This window comes from Gavia stellata, chromosome 33 (assembly GCF_030936135.1).
Source record: "Gavia stellata isolate bGavSte3 chromosome 33, bGavSte3.hap2, whole genome shotgun sequence".
Lineage (NCBI taxonomy): Eukaryota > Metazoa > Chordata > Aves > Gaviiformes > Gaviidae > Gavia > Gavia stellata.
The window spans coordinates 1511540-1514597 of NC_082626.1; the positions used below are offsets into that span (position 1 = coordinate 1511540).

General features: G+C 52.6%; 1 protein-coding gene across 1 annotated transcript; it reads right to left on the reverse strand.

Moving 5' to 3' along the window:
• Positions 1–662: 662 nt before the first annotated feature.
• On the reverse strand, positions 663–2039 carry LOC132320166 (uncharacterized). Its single transcript, XM_059832426.1, has one exon. It carries the CDS (start codon positions 2037–2039, stop codon positions 663–665), a length of 1377 nt encoding a protein of 458 aa, XP_059688409.1.
• Positions 2040–3058: the final 1019 nt, after the last annotated feature.

The following is a 3058-nucleotide window of genomic DNA, read 5'->3' on the forward strand; positions in this document are numbered from 1 at the left end:
GCTTAAAATTTACTGAACGCAAGACTGTAATCACATCTGTCATGAAGACGACTTGCTGCTGACTTCAGCACAAATGCTACTGAATGTTTCCTACCACAATTAATGTTTTTTTTGGTGATAAATCTACAGAAATGGAGTACATAAAATCCTAACTGGATTTCCAAAGGATGCTGCTGTCTGCACTGGAAATCCCTGCAGTGAAACCCAGAGCTTGTGGTCTGCTTCCTTCTCTGGGAAGGGGAAACCGAGGTGCAGCTATTCCCAGGTTAAAGTTGCAACTTTGGTGGATGTTATTTGCAAGAGGGACAATGGTCATCTGCTTAATAAGGTTTCTCTCAAGCAAGATCTCTTAATAACCGTCTGCTCCAGCACTGCGGGCTGAAGATTTCACAGCTGAATGTATTTGATGGATTCTTCATTTTTCAAAAGCAAACAGGGGACTGACAAAGGATAAAAGCACCTTGCAAAACCAGTTCTTTCTGTACACAGTAATTTTTTATTTCCCTTCACATAGATAGGTGAGAAGAGCCACCTGGGAGTTCACAGCACAGGGATGCAGCACCAAGAGGAGAAGGGAAGAGGACATGCTGGGAAGAAACAGGAAAAATCGGAAGAGAGAGGCAGGGCTGCTCTTGCTGAGTGCCAGGGCTGCCGGTCACTGGTTACTTCTGGTGGCTGGGGGGCCAGTGGCAGGCCTGCTTGGTCTGATGGGATTCAATGTGGGGAATGACAATGGGGCATTTCTGCTGCATGGACTGGCTGGACCCTCCGCTGCCCCCTCCGGAGCTGATGATGATTGTGTGGCCTGAGGAACCGCCACTGCCACCACTGGATCCTCCACTGCAGCATCCAGAGGATCCCCCACTGCCTCCACCTCCAATGATGGTCTTGCCTCCTGAAGACCCACCACTGGATCCTCCACTGCAGCAGCCTGATGAGCCTCCACTACCTCCACCTCCAATTATGCTCTTTGATCCTGAAGACCCACCACTGGATCCTCCACTGCAGCATCCAGAGGAACCTCCACTCCCTCCACCTACAATGATGATCTTGCCTCCTGAAGACCCACCACTGGATCCCCCACCGCAGCATCCAGATGATCCTCCACTACCTCCACCTCCAATTATGCTCTTTGATCCTGAAGACCCACCACTGGACCCTCCTCCCATGCCACCACTGGATCCTCCACTGCAGCATCCAGAGGATCCCCCACTCCCCCCACCTACAATGATGATCTTGCCTCCTGAAGACCCACCACTGGATCCCCCACTGCAGCAGCCTGATGAGCCTCCACTACTTCCACCTCCAATTATGCTCTTTGATCCTGAAGACCCACCACTGGACCCACCACTGCAGCATCCAGAGGAACCTCCACTCCCTCCACCTACAATGACGATCTTGCCTCCTGAAGACCCACCACTGGATCCCCCACCGCAGCATCCAGATGATCCTCCACTACCTCCACCTCCAATTATGCTCTTTGATCCTGAAGACCCACCACTGGATCCTCCTCCCATGCCACCACTGGACCCTCCACTGCAGCATCCAGAGGAACCTCCACTCCCTCCACCTACAATGATGATCTTGCCTCCTGAAGACCCACCACTGGATCCCCCACCGCAGCATCCAGATGATCCTCCACTACCTCCACCTCCAATTATGCTCTTTGATCCTGAAGACCCACCACTGGATCCCCCACTGCAGCAGCCTGATGAGCCTCCTCCTCCACCGCCTGAGGTGACAACGATCTTCTGGCCTGATCCCCCACTGCCACCGCTGTATCCTCCTCCCATGCTGTAGCCTGAGGAGCCCCCACTGCAGCAGCATCCACTTCCTCCACCGCCAGAGCTGACAATGATCTTGCCAGAGCCCCCGCTGCCCCCGCCGCAGCTGCCCGAGCCAGAGTCCCCGCAGCAGGAGGAGCCCTGCGCTTGGTAGCTGGAGGAGCTGCCGCCGTGGCAGCAGGAGCCCCCGCTGTGGCACCCGCTGGACTGGGAGGACGTTTCATGGCAGCCTCCGGAGGTCTGTCTGGAGCACATCTTTGAGTGGTGACCCTGCAAGTAACAACATGCTTTTTACTCAAGAGCAGGCACTGTCAGCACGAGAATTTCCCCCAGCCTGAAGGACCTGTGTACATCCCAACGACATTGGCAGACATCCTCCGGAACCAATGAACTTCCTTTTTTCTAAGCACGTTTTGCTTCGTGGATCCCAGTCACACATAGAGCCTTTGCTAACAGGAGATTACCGGATTGCTAAAGTTAATCAACCCATCATTTAAAGTCTTTTATCCCATAGCTGTTCCATGTCGCTCTCTATACTGATGAAACACATGACTTTCAGTAGCACGGGAGGATCCCGCTTCTGCTAACATCCACAGGAGATTTAAATTCTTCAAAACAACTTTCCTGCCCTTCAAGCCACCACCCATCAGGCGTACTTTACCAATGCATTTATGTTTTGCAAGCATGAAAGTAAGAGAAGACTCGCTCCCTTTGGCAGAAATAGACTTACCCTTCTCGGCTCCAACAACGCGTACCACAGAGCAAAGCTGAGCGAATGAAGCACTGTGAGATCCCGCAGCTTTTATACTGTTTCTCGTTTTCCCAAGTGGGAAGTGAGGCATCCAAAGGAATGGTGACAGGTTTATTTACTAAACAAACTGTCCTCCTTCAGCCCACTTGTCCTGACTCATCGCATCAGATCAATGCCTCGCTAGTGCATCACTTCCTAGGCTACCTGCAGTTTGGCTGCAGGTATTGCATGTGAGCTCAGCTCCCGCGGTAGACTTTCAAGGTAGGATTGTGGGACTCCAGCTAGCACCCTCCACTCGACCTGGGAGATGCTGCTGTGGTGGTGACTGACAGCAGAAGGGGTTGTGGACACTCGTGTTTATTGTGTGTTACAGATGAGGGAGATGCCCAGGGGAATGGAGACGGTTGCACTGGGTAGGACTGGTGTTGCTGGGGCAGCAAAGGAATCTCACATGCCTGGATTTCCCCACTACACCAGTGAAGTGTTGATCATGACTCTTGTTTGAGTGCACCACTATGGCCAG

Bases quoted from the DNA above. Each gene is read 5' to 3' on its own strand.
- LOC132320166 (XM_059832426.1), bottom strand. From the start codon at position 2,039: ATGTGCTCCAGACAGACCTCCGGAGGCTGCCATGAAACGTCCTCCCAG.